At 38.8% G+C, this 16,997-nt stretch overlaps 1 protein-coding gene across 1 annotated transcript in view; it reads right to left on the bottom strand.

The window, feature by feature from the left end:
• Positions 1 to 8,922: 8,922 nt before the first annotated feature.
• DEFB1 (defensin beta 1) overlaps positions 8,923 to 16,997 on the bottom strand; it is a 19,240-nt gene continuing 11,165 nt past the window's right edge. Inside the window, exon 2 of the mRNA XM_014583146.1 lies at positions 8,923 to 9,155. Within this exon, the coding sequence (XP_014438632.1) occupies positions 8,992 to 9,155 (164 nt within the window). The 3' untranslated portion in view covers positions 8,923 to 8,991. The remainder of the gene's footprint in view (positions 9,156 to 16,997) is intronic.

Below are 16,997 nucleotides of genomic sequence, written 5' to 3'. Positions count from 1 at the left end.
TGCTCTTTTCTCTTCCTCCTTTCCTATCTCTCTGCCTCTTTCCTCTCCTTTCTCTCCCCTCCCCTCCCCACCCCTCTCTTCTCCTCTCCTCCCCTCCTCTCCTCTTTCTTTTCCTTTTCTTTCTCCTTTTTAACCTTCCCTTTCTCTTTTCTTTTCTTTACTTTCTCTTTCTCTCTTACTTTTTTCCTCCTTCACTCCATTTTCCTTCCTTCTTCCCTCTCTCTTTTTTCTTGTTTTTTTTTCCCCTTATCTTTTGCTTTCCTTCCAAAATTATTTCTTTTTCTCATATGTCCCAACATTTTAATTAATTACATATAGTTTTAAATATCATTAGTCCAGATCACTTGAATCAAACTTACTCTTGTCCTCAGATTCTCCTTTGAATACATTACCATCAAGTGCTATGTTTCCAGTGAGCTGAGTATTTTCTGTCTTTGTGATGCCATTAGGACCAAATTTTGTAGAACACATTTTAGTGGGAAGCACAGAAATTCAATGTGTCCTTTACCCCTTTTCTAGAAAACTAGAGATGATCCTTGGCCTTCACCAAATTGGGCTCAGCTCTTGTCTGAAAATTGCTGACTGTGTGGAATATGAATTTTGCTGTGGCATGGAAAGAGAAAAGGGGAAAGTGGGGCTGAGAGCTGGAGTGCTGTGATGAGGTACAAGTAGAGTTTGCATTTGTGAATCTTTAAAGTTTACTAGAGACCCTGTGAAAGCAGTTGTTTTGCCTTTGTATGTGTGTGTGTGTGTGTGTGTGTGTGTGTGTGTGTCTTTTTCCCTTTGTTTCCTTTCTTTTACCTGACTTTCTCACCTTGCTTCTCACCTTCCACACATTGAGCATCTAGGCAGGTCTAGGTGCACAGCAGTGAAACATCTAAATACTTTGAACCCCACAGCTCAGTTCAGGTGCCCCTATTCCCTTGAAACTGGGAAGCCTTGGTAATATCCAGCTCCATTGACAAAAGTGCAGTTGCTTGGTGAGGATCAGGGAAATGGAACTGCAGGAAAATTGTAGGCCATCTCCTATGTGCCTTTAACACTCAGAATTAACTCCATGAAAGCAGGAAGTAATGTGTAACCCATCAGATGACCAGAAAACTCCACCACAGAGGCACAAGAAATATAGGAAATCAAGAAAAAAATCTCTCCCCCAAGGAGAACAGCCCTTCATCATCCACAGACAGTACAATGGAACTCATGGAATGTCAGATTAAAAATTTATGATATTCATAGTGACAAAGCTAACAGAGATGCAAGAGAAGAGAGACAACAAACTCCAGAAATTGCAGGAGAAAAGAGACAATGAGTTCCAGGAGGTGAGGAAGTTCTTCCATAACCTGAAAGAGGAAATGCCTTATAAAAGAATCAAATGGAACTGTTAGAAATAAGGGCTAAAAGCTAGGAAAAACCTCCCTTGAAAGTATTAAAAACAGATTAGATCATGTAGAAGATTGAATCTCAGATGTAAAAGATAGAACCTCTGACCTAGAAAAATTTACTAAAAAGACTGAGAATATAACCCCAAATAATGAGAATAATATATGAGTAATACTAGATACCATTAGACACCCAAACATCTGGACAATCAGTATCTCAGAAGGTGAAGAACCTAATCAGGGCATTGATAATATATTCCATGAAATCCTAGAAGAAAACTTTCCAAACCTAGAGAGGCATTCGAATATCCAGGCCCAAGAAATACAAAGGACCCCACATAGAATCAACCCAGGAAGATCTCTAAGGTACATCATAGCCAGATTGACCAAAACCACAGACATAGATAAGATACTAAAAGTGGCAAGAGAAAAATGTCAAGTTACTTTCAAAGGGTAGCCCATCAGGCTAACACCAGACCTCTTGTCGAAAATAATGCAAGCAAGGAAAAGAGTGGGAAAATATATTCAAAATGTTAAGAGAAAAAAATTTTCAACCAAAAATACTGTATCTGGCAAGATTACCCTTTATACGGGAAGAAAAGATAAAAACATCCTCAGATAAACAAAACCTGAAAGAATTTCCCAGCACCAGACTAGATCTTCAAGAAATTCTGGAGGGTGTACTATACCAGGAAAAGTAAACACAGACAAATGAGAGAACAAAAAATGACCAAATAAAAGCCCAACTTAATGGTAAGGACAAGTTCTGAAATATCGATAATAATGCTGAATATTAATGGAAAGGTCAGACCAGAGTAACACTGCAAATTCAACAAAAAAGAGCTTACACAAGACTGAACAGGTGAAATAGAATTCTATGACTTTTTCTAAAACATTATTGATTTTCTTATTTTTAAAATTTTTTTGGAGAGGTTTTTGTTATAGGGCATGTATGCTCACCAGAAAGACACACAGAGACAGAGAAAGTGAGAAATCACCCCTGGGAGGATGTCAATGCCACAATCACTTCTCCATTCTTCCCGTGGGATCTTGGGCATGCCCGTATATGTGCCCAGTGTAAGTTTAAGCCACTGGGTCCGGGACTTGAACCGTAGTCGACTACATGGGATTCCAGTGACATAGCCATTATGCCATCTGCTAGTCCCAATATTATTGATTTTTTTCTGTGCTTTGTCTTCCAGATTTAGGGATTTTTTATTTCGTTTGAGTTGTTGGGTTCAGTAATTTGTTAAAATATTTTTTTTAAATTGAAACATAAACTTTTCTCTCTTCCTGATCCCTTTGCAATTGGAAAATATTTGTGAGCTTTTTTATTTTGAGACAGAATAGTTACTTGCATAAGTTCAATAATATAATAGTATCTGTTGCCTTGCATCAGAAATTGAATTCTTAGGAGGATTTGTGTAAATAACAGCTCAAATTGAGATTAACCTAATTTTTTTTTTTTTTGCAATTAAGTTAGTTTATGCCTCTCTTTAGTTAAAGGGGGAATTGAGAGAGAAAAATTTTCAGAAGAAAATTACAGTGCACTTGTCATTGGATTCTAGCTTTGTCCATACCTTAAGATCTTTCATGAATCAATAAAATGTGAAAAAAAAGTTTAGTATGGAAGGGAAGGAGAGGAAATGGGAAGGAAAAAAATGAGTAAAAGTATGCTTAATTGATGAAAAATGAGAAGCTATTTGCTGATGATAATGTATATGGTAATATCCTTGTCTCGACTGAAAAGCATGGTATTTATATTGGAAAAAGAAATGTATACTGTAAAGATGTGATAAAAATGTAAATTAAAATTAATTTTTTAATAAAAAGGAAAGAAAAGTTATGAAACTAGACTAAGATATCAGCAGTTTCAGAAGAAGAAACTATTTCAGATTTGTAAACTAATGAGTTGCTTCTATCTAATCAGTTATAACAGTTGGCTGAGTAAATTCTCATAAACATTTTATGGTTTAGTTACTATGTTTGTCATGATTTTAAGGAAGAAAAGCAATGATCTGAGAATTGTAAGTCCTTGTCCAAGAAGCCACAACTGACAGGCAGTGAATAGGGACTTGGACCCAGAATCTTCTTTGTATTCACCACTCTGGATGCTTTTTGAAGTCTTCCCCAGCTTCAACTGTGATGACTCTGTCTAGTTCTGAGTCTTCTGAGTCTCTGGTTGCACATGGCTTCTCTCTTCCTGCACATCTACTCTGATTCATCCATGAGTCACACTCTGCCCTGAAGTCAAAGGCTCTGCAACTCGCAGAAGCAGAAAAACCAGCTTGTGAGTGACAGGGCAGATGAAGGTAATGAATTGGACAGTGTGTCAATTGTACCCAGCAAGCTCTTACCTCAGATGGAAATGACCTGTGTCCCCCTTCCAACAGCTATGCCTCCGAGATTGAGATAGAGACTAAGGAAGGAGACTGCGCTTAGTTGAATTCCTGTTGTATGTCAGGAATTGGGCTACATTAGAGCTATACATGTTATGTCATTTAATCCTCACATCATCCCTGGGGTAGGTATATACCTGATAAGGTCAAGGATCAGAGACGTTAAATAGCTTGTCCAAAGACCTAGGTCTCCCTGACTTGGAAATCAACATATGGTTCCCCCACTCCACCTGGATTTCTATGTCACCTACTTAGGTATCCAGTTATGGATACTAGAAGAGAAATTTTCCCAATGATTAGAGGGAAGGACTATAAATGGAGTTGAGTTCACAAAGCACAAGAACCAGACTTGGAATCGGTCATTTCTTTAAGTAGTCCTTTTTTTTTTTTTTTTTTTCAGTGAGGAAATATCCTTGAGAGGCTATATCCTGAGTGCTCATTGTTACTGGGTTGTCATTGCACTTGTAGGGGTAGAGGCTAAGAAATACACAATTTTTGTTAAGAAAAAATCATGATTTTATGTCACATAAATTATAATTCAAATATAAGATTTAAATCTTTAATATAATCTTTTGATTTTATTTAACTATTTTCTGCTGAAAATTTTGATTCTTATGTATTTTTTCCTCCACTGCTTATATTTTTATTTTGAAAAACTTCAGACTTACATGTAAGAATATACCTGTACACCTACCCCACTGATCCACCAAAGTAATCATTTTGTTTTACTTTCGGCTCATTTGAGAGAAAGTTGTAGGCATCATGACATTTCAGTTCTAAGTACTTCAGAATGTATCTCCTAAGGATACAGCATTTGTCACACTCAGAAAAGCAACACTAATACAATTCTTCTAAAAATTGCTCTGAGGAGGGATACTAGTCACAGCACTTTTCAATGGCTTGTATCTTTCGTTTGGGCAACAATAATGCCTCGCATCTTTGAAATAAATATTCTACACAGTGCAAATATTTTATACAAGCAATACGTGTATTTCATAAAAATTAAAACGTTAATAAGTATTTATAACAAAATGCACTTATTTTTCACCAGTTCCCATTTCCCATTTTCAGCTCTGCTCCTTTTCTGAAGGAGAACATTCAAAATGCTGAACTGGAGGTACAAACACATCTACTTTTGACTTAATTTTAAATGTTATTGTCTCTTATGATGAGGATTTAGTAACTACCACCTACCATAGACTAAATGGTTATATTTCCCCGCCCCCACCCCAACTAAGGTTAAAATGGAAAGCCCTCAATGTGATGACATTTGGAGGTGAGACATTTGGGAGGCAATTTGGTCATGAGAATGGAGCCCTTAGGATGAGCTTCTAGAAGTGACCCCAGAGAACATCATTACTGCTCTGCGATGTGAGGACACAGTAGGAAGATGACTATTTGTGAACCAAGATATTTGGCCAAATATTATAAATCTTTCTGTGAAAGTTATTTTTAAATTTTTATGAGATTAACATTTGTTTTGTTATTAGTTTATAAGATGATCAGTCAGATACAGCCGCAAGAAGATACAGAAGTGAGGAGAATGAAACAAAAATTATTTCATTCACAGATGAAAGGTGTGGCACAACACAGAGAACCACATGAGAAAGACATGAGGGTGGGCAGGAGGGAGAAGACAAGAGTGAAAAAAGGTTGAGGCCAAAACTTTGCTGGGGTTTCCTCAGGAAGGCCAAGACTGTGCAAAATGGGCAGATTAGGATTGGCTAGTTAGAGTAATTTCAATGGACTCTGAACTCCAAGAGTTATTTTAATTGCCTGGCACCTGGTCCTGGAATGATTATTGCAGAGAAATATTGCCTTTTTAGTTGCATAAGTCCATAGAGGAGATATGGTGCTGCATAGGTTAGAAATGCTTTTAGCTGAGTCCTTTGCTACCTCTAAGAATTGGCACTAGCGGCGTCTCTCCACAGTCTGAAAGGTTTTATTTTTTTTCCTGTAATGCCAAAACATCATAATATATAGAAAATACTATACATACAGTACAACACTTAAATTGGTGAACTTTGGTTAAACCAGATTACTGACAGTGAGTGAGTGGAACAAAGTAATGACAGCAATTGCAGCTACCATGCCAAGAGTGATTTCCTTGCTTGAACAGAATAACACGTCCTTTGGTACCTACTTTATAACTACTGGAAATTATTTTTTTCCCACCATCCCTGTTAATTACAACCACCAGAAATAGTTTGTTTTCAGCTGGCCAGACCAGCCATACACCTTTACAGTCTTATCTCAGAAGTATATCAACTCTCCAACTTTGTGATAATTTATTCACAAGGATCTTGATTAACTTTCTGTTTCGCAGGCTATCACACTGATCCACTACATTGATGGAATTATGCTGATTAGACCTAGTGAGTGATAAGTAGCAACCATTGTAGACTTATTGATAGAGGACTTACATGTCGGAGGATGGAAAATAAAATTTCAGGGACCTTCTGTCTCACTGAAATTTCTAGGAGTCCAGTGGGGCATGTTGAAATTTCTTTTCTTTTTTGTTTTTATTTTTATTTTAATTTGCTATAGAGGGCATGCACTTGCAGGAGAAAAAGAGAAAGAGAGTGAGAGAGAGAGAGAGAGAAAGTGATAAGTCACCCACTGGGGGGAATGACCTTGTCACATTCCCTTTTCCTCTCAGGATTTTGGGTATGCAACCACATGCATCCAATTTGATTTTCAAGCTGCTGGGTCCAGAACTTGAATTATGAAGTCAACCATGTGGGATCCAGCCTACTTAACCTCCATTCCACCTGCTGGCTTGAATGTCTTTTCTAAAGTGAAAGATAAGCTGTTGCAGCTGTCCCTTCTATAGCCAAGATGAAGGAACAAAGTCTAGTGAGTCTCCTTGAATTTTAAAGGCAATATATTCCTTATTCGGGTGTGGTACTCTGGCCCATTTACAAATAATCTGAAAGGCTGTTAGTTTTTTTTTTTTTTTTTTGAGAGTTTTTTGCTATGGGGTGCATGCGCCGCCAAAAAGACAGAGACTGAGAGTCAGAAAGCGAGAAGTCATTCCACAGGGGGAATGGCCATGCTGCAATCCCTTCTCCATTCTCCTCTCGGGATCTTGGGCACTCATGGACACGTGCCCAGCATGAGTTTAAGCCACTAGGTCCAGGACTCAAACCGCAGTCGGCTACATGGGAGTCCAGCGACATAGCCATTACGCCAACTGCTGGTCCCAAAAGCTGCTAGTTTTGAGCAGGGCCCAGAATAAGAGAAAGTTCTGGGCTACTGTGTAGACTGCTTTGTTGTTTGGGTAATATGGTCCAGAAGACCCAAGGGTGCCTGAAGTGCCAGTGGGAGACAGGGATGTTGTTCTGAGCTTTTGTCAGAACTCCACAGGTGAAAAGCAGCATATGTCCTTAGGAATTTGACCAAACAGCTGTCATCATCTGTAGGTAACTACTATTCTTTTAAGGAACAGTTTCTGGTCTGTTATTGGACCTTAGTAGAGAATAAAATGCTTGACAGTGAACCACCAATTTACCATACAACTTGAGTCGCCTGTGGTAAACTGAATGTTATCTGATCCATCAAGCCACAACATTGACTGTGGGGTAGAATAGTTTAGAAGAATTATGCTAGTTGTTCTGGTCTTGAGCCTGCTGGTTTTGGTGAGAGTGTTGTTGGTAGCTTACCATTTCCATTCTGAGATAATAAGTAGTCCTTTCTTACATGAATAGGGATGCATAAAAACATGCTTTTTGTCAGCTGAAGAGCTGGGAAGAATAGGGCAAATTATCCCAATCTTGTAAACAAGAATGTGAGGTGAACACATAGATGTTATATATATATTTATTTATTTATTTTTCACCTTAAGAATTAGATCTTTGGAAAACTGAAGCACTGGCTCTACTAAATGGGAAGGTGTTCAGGGAATTTGTCTTTGACTTAGTGTCCAGAAAAATGCTACCAGGCAGGACTTAAATGTTTCAAAGATGGGAGTTGACTGTATGCCTGAGATTTCTTGTCACAGTAGAACAATCCTGGATATTTTCTTACATCTTCAGGGGATGAGAGAGACCTAGGTGCACCATAATAAAAACCATATACACTTGTGTCTAGGTTACTGAGAGGGCCTGAGCAGAGGTGATGTTCACCACCTAAACCAGCATGTCACTTAGCCTTTGCCTCTTAGAAGAGGGATATTATGGCTAAATCTATCACTGCAACTCGGGGCCAAAAAAAAAAAAAATCATAATGGTTGATTTTCATTTGTGCTTGTAATTTCTAGAAATGCAAACTGAAATTATTGTTGTCAGTTTAAGGAGACAATGGCACCCTATGCATCATCAATAGTAGTAAGAGTTCCCTTTGCAGAGGTGTGAGCTGCTAAGTTGCTGCACTCTGCAGGCCAAGACCAAATGTGAGACTCAGTTTAGATTCTTGGTCGAGCCTAAAGAATGGATATGGTGGTGCACACCTGCAATACCAGTGACTCAGAAGGCAGAGGCAGGAGGATTGTCAGTGTAACCTTGTTTAAAAAAAAAAAAAAGAAAGAAAGAAAAGGAAAAATAGGTGTAAAAGATTTATGAGGGAAAAGGGAGGAGGGAGATGACCCATTTTCCTCTACCAGTGGGTTTCTGTGGGCCTCTCAGTGTGAAAGGAATCAAAGCAGACCTGACTGGGTCATATATGATACTTCTGTGAGTGAAATGTAGGAAGGTTATGTAATTGTAATGGAATAAAAATGGTGTTCTTAGAAGACAAAAAATTAGCTGAACTATTCTTATGGTCATGATGGAAGTTCTCAAATGCTAAGGTGAACCAACATACTGCCCTAAGCCCAGAAAGGGGAATAGACAGCAAGTTCAGGTCTCTGAGGATGGAGTACTTTACTGAGTAGACTTGGAGGCCCCTAACTTGGGGTGTGCCTCTGACACAGCCATGTAGGTCCTGAAGCTCTGCCTACTTGCCTCATCACATATGCCCGATTTCATGTGTATCCTCTACATCACTTGCATGTTGAGTTAGGACTACACAAGTCCTAGCCATCACTTTCCAGTACCAGGAAGACTTGTGGTCTCACATTCTAGCCCCTGTACCCTAACACCAATATTTTCTTAACATCTTCCAAATTGTAGTGCATAATTGATTTTTGTCTGAAGGAGGTATGCTTGAAAAAAATTTGCATTTATTAAAACAATGATTACAAATATTTCACTTGACTTCTACATTCTTTCTTCCAATCACTGCTTTCTCTTGCAGCACTTGGCCTTCCCACCATAACAGGTGCCTTCAATTTTGGTATAGCTTGGACAAGAGGAGTAGAGACATATTCCTTCATTTTTGACGCATAGATAATGATCAGATCTGTGGCCCAGACCTGTAAGGCTCATACCTGCAATGACACCTGTAAGGAGGAAATGAAAACACTCAGATTCATGGGAAGTAGTTGCAATGATTTTAGAACATTTGGTGAAAGCAGGACAAACAATCCTGCAAAGCACTTGGGAGAGTTTTTCTTCCAAGATTTGCATACTATTGATCTTTGGGAGTGCTAATGACATAGGGCTAAATGAAAAGCTCACTCATCAAAGGGCTTTGTTGACTGTGACCAAACACATGGCTAAGGATGAATAGCCAGGTTATGAGTAGTGGTTTCTTCTGCCCAGAGTCCTTAAGGTGTGCAGCAAATTCAAATGACTCTCCCAGATAAATTTTTTGCCCCATTTATCATACCCCCAACTTACATTCTTTATCTTAGGAATGCTGAAGTAGGTGCCAATCTGTGAGCACATCCTAAATTTTTCTCACTCCTATGCCTTTAATTATACTGCTTCCTCTGCCTTGAATCACAGCTCTCCCACTTTCTACATCATTATTTCTGTTGCAGTCTATGGTCCTTTAATATCAGGCTAAAATTATGGTTACCCTATAAAGTTTTCATAGTTTTCTCCTGGAGTTTATTCTGTCCTCCTCCTTTAATCTCATAATTAGAAGGTATCCTACACTAGACTTCTACTTCTAGGAGAGAACAAAGTTGCTAATACTCCTGGTGAGTGACTGAAGCCATTGTTCAGCATGCTTTCATTGGTAGTTGTTATGTACTGAACTGTGTCCCTTCAAAATTCTTATGTTGAAGCCCTAGCTCCCGGTACCTCAGAATATGACGATATTTGGAAACAGAAACTTTAAAGAGGTAATTATATTTAATGAGGCCTTTGGGCCCTATTTCAAATGTTCTATGACAGGGATTCTTATAAGAAGAGATTAGGACAGACACACACAGAGGAAAGATGATTTGAGGACACAGGGAGATGGCAAGCATCTACAAGCCAAGGAGAGAGACCACGTGAGAAGCCAACCCTGCTGGCACCTCTATCTTAGACTCCTAACCTCCAGAATTTTGAGAAAATAAATGTCTATTGTTGTTTAAGGCACCCAGTCTGTGGTATCCTGTTACACAGTCCAAGCAGACTGATACAATGGGCCATCACCACCTGAGGAGAAAGCGCTTTCCAATGTCACGTATCTCTGCTTGCTAAAAAGATGGTTTTTATACTGATTGAAATCCTTCTCGCCACTATTTCCATCAAGTGGCTCTTTCTGTACTTTTTGCAGTTATATCTAAGTACTCTTTCCGAAGGCAACCCTATTTTCAGTAATTCTACATTCTAAAAACCTCTTATTTTTTTTCATTTTTCTCAATGCTTCACTTCCAGGTCCTTCTCAATCCTGTCCCTTCTCTAGATGTGTTCAACTTTGTCAATTTACTTCCTAAAATCTGAGGCCTGTCATAAATACAAACTACCTTACCTAGGTTTCACCAAAAACAAAAGCCGGTGTTTTAACATTTTCATTGGTAGGTGTTATGTATTAAATTGTGTCCCTTCAAAATTCTTATGTTGGGAACCAGCAGTTAGTGTAATAGTTATGTCGCTGGACTCCCACGTAGTCGACTGCAGTTCGCGTCCCGGACCTGGTGGCTTAAAACTCACGCTGGGCGTGTGTGTGTGTGTGTGTGTGTGTGTGTGCCCAAGATCCCGAGAGGAGAATGGAGGAGAAGGGATTGCGGTGTGACCGTCCCCCCTGGGGGGTGCTCTCTCCCTTTCTGTCTCTATGTCTCTCTCTGTCTGTCTGGCAAGTGCACGCGCCCTATAGCAAAAACCTCTCAAAAAAAAAAATCTTATGTTGAAGCCCTAACCCTTGCTACCTCAGAATATGATTTTATTTGGAGACAGATATGGAAACTTTCTATTTACTATAGAGCTATGCTTTCCCATATGTTAGCCACTAGCTACTTGTGACTTCACATTTAAACGAATTGAAATGATAGTAGCCATATCATAAGGGCTCAGTAGCCACAGATGGCTAGTGATTCCTTTGTCAGTGCAGATAGAGAACATTTCTATTACAATAGACCATTCTATTAGACTGTATTGCCATGGAGCTGAAGAAGAATTGAGACAGTCTAGTTTCATCATCTCATTACTTAGGGAAGCATCTTAGGCCAGGTCCACTGAGTTACTCACATAAAACACAGTATCCTGATCTCCAGCTCACGTTCTTTCCCTAAGTCTATTGAGTCTCATGATGCCATCCATGATTGGATTGCGTTTTAATAGCCTCAGCACAATGTTGATGACAAGTAAGACCATGACCAACTAGATTCTCCAAAAGTCTCCAGTTCTAGCTTTTGTCTCCCTTCATTAAGAGCTTCCAGGGCTGGATGGGTACATAGAGGATGCTTAACCCAACACCTGATGCAAGACAGAATCCCTCCAAGTGATTTTCTATTGCTAGGAAGATCAATTGTGCTAATATATTTGACAGTACTTTGAAATCATGAAGGTCTATACTTCCTTTCTTTTATCATTTTTCTCAATAATCAAATTATCTGAATATGTGTGTTTATATGTCTGTGTGTGTGTATGTGTGTGTGTGTGTGTGTGTATGTGTGTGTTTGATGATACTCATTATCCTGGTGTGTGTGTATACATATATAAAACAACTATTATCATTTCTCTTTAACACTGTATTTGCAGAAATAGTTAGGGGAATAGATAAAACAGCAAATAAACAAAGGTCTAAGGGTTAGAAAGGAAGAAATAACATTGTCACTATTTGTAAATACTGCAAATAGACAGTCCAAAAGGAAATAAGCAAGTCAGTTTAGCAAGTTTGCTGTGTATAAGATCAATGTACAAAGAAAAAAAATCAATTCTACTTCTGTAGAAGAATTCTTCAAAAGGTTCACGGAAAAATGGAATTAAAATACAAATTTATTTTGGTGCCAAAACATTTTGTGATTCATGCATAGTTCTTCATAATGCACATTTCCATAGGTTTTCTGAAGGTCCCTCAGATATTGTCAACCAACAGCAAAAATAATATTAAAATAAAACACCAAGAGCTAGACGACTTTGGAGTGGTAAAACACAACACTCTGCAAGGTTGACTCACACTGGAAAGTTCTCAGTTCTAATTGGAGACCTTCCTGAGTACACTGGACATTTATGCACCCATGATCTGAGACTGGTTGAAACTGAGCATGAATCCTTAAGTCAAGACCCTGTTGGAGGTGCTGTTTCTGTCTGTCTCTCTGTCTCTTTTTTGTTACTCATGGAGGAAATGAATAAATAAACTTAAAACAAAATAAAAGCACCCATCAGAAGCACATAAAGTATCCAGGTCATAATTATAAATCTAAGAAAATATGTGCAATACTTTTATTCATAAGGCATTAAATTTTTGAAATAAATTTAAGAAGATCTAAATAAATAGAAATGCTATGTATAAACATTTGAAGATTTGAAAATAAAAGTTAGTTTTCCACACACTAATCTTCAGATTCAGCTGAATACTCTGAAAATCTCAAAAGGTTCTTTTAGTGCAATTTGTCAACCTGATTCTAAAATTTATGTGTAAACTCAAAGGGCCAAGAATGGCCAAGAAACTCTTGGAGAAGAAGGTGGGAGGACTGGCTTTCCTGGATTTCAAGATTAAATATAGAGCTGCTGCAATTAAGGCACAAGAATAGACATAAATAAAGATGGAACAGAGTGAAGAGTGTAGAAAGAGACCCATGCATATACGGAGAATTGACTTATAACGGTGATGGATCAGCAAAACAGTGAGGAAAAATCATCCTTTTAGTAGTTGGTTCTGGGACAACTGGATATTTGTATTGGGGGGAAAAACTCTTGACCCTTACTGCATACTACACATACACACACACACACACTAAAAACCATTGCCATGGATTATAAGAACAAATGTAAAAAGAGAATAAATAAGTTTTTCACAAACAATATTGGAGGCTGTCTTCATAACTATGGGCTAGGAAAGATTTTTAAGCAAAATATGAATAGCATTTAACTGAAGAGAAAATATATGACACACTTAATTACATTAAATAATGATTAAAAACTTCTGTCTAAGGAGCGAAAAGTGAAGACACAAAGTGAGAGAACATATTTGTAATGCATATAACTGACAAAGGGCCCATATGCAGAATAGGTAAAGAACTACCATATATTAATAAAAAAGGCAGATAATCTAATAGAAATTATGGGCACAAGACAAGCATTTCACAAAATATATCCAAGTGGCCAGTAAATACAAACAGACATGTTCAATGAAATATTTATCAGGGAAATGCAAATTAAAACACCAATGAGGTACCACTATACTCACTAGATGGCTAAAATTCAAAGCATTATCAATGCTTTTATCAAGGAAATGAAGCAATGGAAACTTTCATTGGCTGATTGTGACAACATTAGTGTAAAAAATTGAAAACCAGTTTGGCATCATCTATTAAAATTGAGTATGTGTTGGCCCAGCTTGTGGCCTTTCTTGCCTTTTCTCTCTCTGGCAAGCACATGCAACCTCTATCAGATTAAAACAAAATTTGAATATATGCATATCCTATGACCCAGCAATCTACCTTTTTAGGATATAGAAATAGAAGCATATAGCTATTTCATGGCCAATAGAAATATGTGCACAAACCAATCCATGTTATTTGATGTAAACATTAATGTGGTAAGAGTATTAAAAATGTAGGAAGTTATTGCCATAAAAGTCAAAGGAGTGAATACCCTTAGGGACAGGAGTTACTTATGATGGGGAAGGTTCCAAGAGGGCTCCTCAGGTGCCAGTGAAGTCTTATTTCTTTTACTTTCTTTATTTTTTCCATTCTTTCTCTTCCTTCCTTCCTTCCTTCCTTCCTTCCTTCCTTCCTTCCTTCCTTCCTTCCCTCTCTCTCTCTCTCTCTTTCTTTCTTTTTTTTCTTTTTTGTTGTTAAGAGGATACATGTGCTTGCCAAAAAGAGACGGGGGCAGGGGGTGAAGAAAGCACTCCAAAATTGAGTGCAGTCATGCCACAATCCCTCCTTCTTCATCCTGTTGTGATTTGAGGCACGCATGCACGCAAACTAGTTTTCAAGTCACCAGGACTAGGATTTGAATTGTGCAATGGGCCGTGTGGGATCCAGCTCCCTGAACCACGAGGCTACAGGTCCAGCCCAAAGTCCTATTTCTTGATTTGCATTGTGGTTACAGTAGTTCTTTAACAATAGATGTGTGTTTTATGTATTTTATGAATGTAAGTTATGCTTTACAATGAGCAAAGTAAAAAGAAATACATAAATAAAAGAGTAGTTTCTGAAAATTTTTCCTTCGTGTTCCCTGGCCTGGGGAGCTCCTGCACTGTGCAAGTTCCAGCACCCTTTCCCATCATAGCATTGGGCCATTTCTGTCCTCTCCCTGGGCACACAACCTTGGATTTCTCATAGGTCCATTCTTTTAATCTTTCCAAGAGTAATCACACTCCTTTTGAACTAGGTCCTTATTTGTATCTTGGTCCTCACTAGCTAGACTGAGAAACATAAATTAACACATTATTTGATGGTATCTGGAGCTCCATGACCCAGAGGAATGAAGAAATGAGATCATTCACTTACAGATAAGAAGAAAGAATACAAAAGTGTTGGGGGTGGGCAGCCTGTTAGGAAAACAGAATTATGCCAGTTTCAATGTGACTAAAAGAATGACTCCTTCAAACATACATTTATTAGGCCAGTGACAGCTTGGTTGTCAATAATCCTGCCTAGGTACAGCTGTAACACCCACTATTTCTAGGCAAGTGTAATAATAGGTGTTGGCTGAATGAAGGGAAATTGTGAGTAAGTTGTGGGAAACTAAGTAGGAAATATGTGCCAATCTAAGGACCAGATATTAAAGTACCTTGAAAATAAAATTTCTTAAAGGAACTTTCAGAGAAGGAAAGAGAGGAGAGGAACCTGAGAATGATAGTGCAATAATCAGGCTGTTGATAATGTAATTTCTTGTCCTTGGTTGCTCTGTTTTATTTATTGATTTATTTCTAAAATTTTCTATTTAATTCTACTTATTATTATTATTTAATTCACCAGGGGATAGAGAAGCAAAGTAAGAAAGAAAGCTGCCAGGTCCAGGACTCACTGCAGTCAGCTATGTGGGAATCTAGCATTTCAACCACCAACCACCAGCTGACACGGTTGCTCTGTTTTAAACCCACCCGGAGCCCATGTTTGGAATACTAAGAGTGGCTTTGTCTCACACCATTAGATATAAAAGTGAAGTTTCTGAAGACTATTTAAAGGGAAAATGAGAGAACTGTTGACTAAAATATAAATTTCTCATACTAAAAGACCACACTGAAAGTCTGAGGCAGGTATGAATCACCTATATGACATGAGATTTGGAGAAAATGAAACCCAAATTCAGTCCCCTTTGCCCACCCAGGACCACACGGCAGAATCAGCATTAAAGCACGGTCCAAGGAGAGGTCAGGAGGGCTGCTACAGGGTTCACTTGACCAACCAGTTTGAGATATGGAGGAGCAAACACAGATACAGATATATGATCTCGATTTTCACAACAGTTGCTACAGACTCCGTACCTATGGTGATGAATAAACAGACTTGGCAGTGAGAAGCAACTCCTGAGACTGATCATGGCTGAGGACTTAGCTTTTAAAAACCTTCTGGGCCTTGGTAAGTTAGTGAAGGCTCTTTCCCCTGGTCAGGACAAGGTGATTGGGTGGTGCCAGGGTCAGAGGAAGTACTTCTTCCCAGTGGGCTACTAAAGTAGAAGCTGTATGTTAGCTTAGTGGAAGGTAGAGAAGAAACCAGTTGAGGTGGAGAGAGTCTGACTTCATTTCAATGGTTTTTTTTTTTTTTTTAAGGTTTATTTATTTATTCCATGAGTGAGAGGGACAGAAAGGAAGAGAGAGGGACAGCACCCCGAAAGGGTATTTGCACTGCAATCCACCCCAGCCTCATGCATAAACATGTGCCCAGCTACTGTGAACTTTCCCCTGTGTGTCAGCCACGCAGGTGGTACATTTTACAACTGCACCACCATCCAGTTCCTCCATAAATCTTTTTAAGCTACCTAGGGAAGGAAATCAAATATACAAACTGATCCTGCAAGACAAATAAAATTCCTAACCAAATAAAAACATAACAGAAGAGCTGAGTCTCTTCCAGGTTTAGGTAACCCACGAAGTTTCTATTCACCAAGAAACTGATGCTGGCTGTTAATAATCAGCATGGCCTCTTACTAAGTTCATGAACATTTAAATGGTATTCTGCTCTAGATTATTCTTGAGGTAAACCTGTGTGTCTGGTGACATATCCAGAGATCTCTGGAAAGTGAGCAGAAAGAATGCAGCATTTGGAGTCACAGCTGAATTTGAGTCCTTGTTATTTGTTGGCTGGGTATTTAAAAAGTAACAGCTCTCAGAGATCCAGTACTGAAAAATCTATACAGCAGAGATGATAGTCCTTGCTTGATAGAGATCCTGCGGGCACTCAGCAAGATGATATCCACAGAGCTACTTTTTTGAGCTATAAAGAGCTATATATGGTATTTCTGTGACTGGTGTTTCTGACAGCACCTGTGACTATGACTTCCATGAGAATGATCACCCAGGTGCCTCCATCAGACCTGGCTTGGAGGCTCCAGGGCTGCGTATTGGAAGCAACAGGGAGCATGTTTTTCTAGATAGTATCTAGAAGCTGTAGCAGGCACATTCCTGGTAGCTGTTGCCAGAGGTCAGAAAGGTGGAAGGAATTAAGACAAGCAGGTTGGGGTGGGGATTACAGTATGAGACACTCAGGTGTGGGCTAGGAAGGGCGGGGATTGGTGGCCACAGAATATCATTTTATCTGATCCCTTACTTTTAAGGTGAGGAAACTGGGGCC

The sequence above is a fragment of the Tupaia chinensis genome, unplaced genomic scaffold (genome assembly GCF_000334495.1).
Source record: "Tupaia chinensis unplaced genomic scaffold, TupChi_1.0 Scaffold144089_1, whole genome shotgun sequence".
In the NCBI taxonomy this organism is placed as follows: Eukaryota; Metazoa; Chordata; class Mammalia; order Scandentia; family Tupaiidae; genus Tupaia; species Tupaia belangeri.
This window is presented reverse-complemented; position numbering and strand designations above follow the sequence as displayed.